This window comes from Rhinolophus hipposideros (genome assembly GCF_964194185.1).
Source record: "Rhinolophus hipposideros genome assembly, chromosome: 1".
In the NCBI taxonomy this organism is placed as follows: domain Eukaryota; kingdom Metazoa; phylum Chordata; class Mammalia; order Chiroptera; family Rhinolophidae; genus Rhinolophus; species Rhinolophus hipposideros.
This window is the reverse complement of record NC_138047.1, coordinates 45,693,653-45,694,412: the sequence shown is the minus strand read 5'-3', so window position 1 is coordinate 45,694,412 and position 760 is coordinate 45,693,653. Positions and strand designations below refer to the sequence as shown.

Below are 760 nucleotides of genomic sequence, written 5' to 3'. Positions count from 1 at the left end.
TTCTAGAGCTCAAAAATACATTCCAATTGATTTATTCTCCTTCTTTTTCTTTCTTCTTCTCCTCCTTCTCCTTCTCCTTCTCCTTCTCCTTCTCCTCCTCCTCCTCCTCCTCCTCCTCCTCCTCCTCCTCATCTTCTTCCTCTTCCTCCTCCTCCTCCTTCTTCTTCTTCTCCTCCTTCTCCTCCACCTCCTCCTCCCCTTCCCTCTCCCTCCTCCCTTCTCCCTCCCCCTCCTCTTCCTCCTTCTCCATCTTCACCCTGGAAAGTTTTTATGAAAGTCACACCTATACAGCTGTCTTCAGAAAGAGGCATGAGCCTGGGAATGTGGGCTGCACAGGGGGGCACCCTTGCCCTTATCCACCCATGGGTTGTTCTTCATCAGGTCAGGGTTCAGGAAGAGGTCCTTGGGAATTGCATCCTCGATCCACATGAGGGTCTCAGGGATGGTCTTGAATGGCATCTCCCTTGTGAAGACCAGATGGTACTTAAGGCTTTCAACCTCCTTCTTTATTTGGGGCACATCCCACTCCTCCATGGCCTTGGGGGTTTGGGAAGTGGCTAACATGGGTCTTGGGCGGTGACCTCGAGGGAGAGGTGATTACAAGGGACAAGTTACAGTGAAGTGACCTAGAGGGCGAAATGAGGGGTAAGGTCAAATTGATTTCTTCTTATTAAAACAGCTGCACTGGCTCATTTTAGCCTCCTCATTGTCCTTCTAGTTTTCAAGTTCTCTTCATTGTCCCCTAACTTCCACATCCCTG

The 760-nt window shown here is 50.0% G+C and overlaps 1 protein-coding gene across 1 annotated transcript; it reads right to left on the bottom strand.

Moving 5' to 3' along the window:
- Positions 1-297: 297 nt before the first annotated feature.
- On the bottom strand, positions 298-534 carry LOC308499189 (guanine nucleotide-binding protein G(I)/G(S)/G(O) subunit gamma-13-like; the record flags this gene model as incomplete). The annotated part of the gene is made up of 1 exon (XM_081052167.1): positions 298-534. One exon carries the CDS (start codon positions 532-534, stop codon positions 298-300), a length of 237 nt encoding a protein of 78 aa, XP_080908293.1.
- Between the last annotated feature and the right edge of the window lie 226 nt (positions 535-760).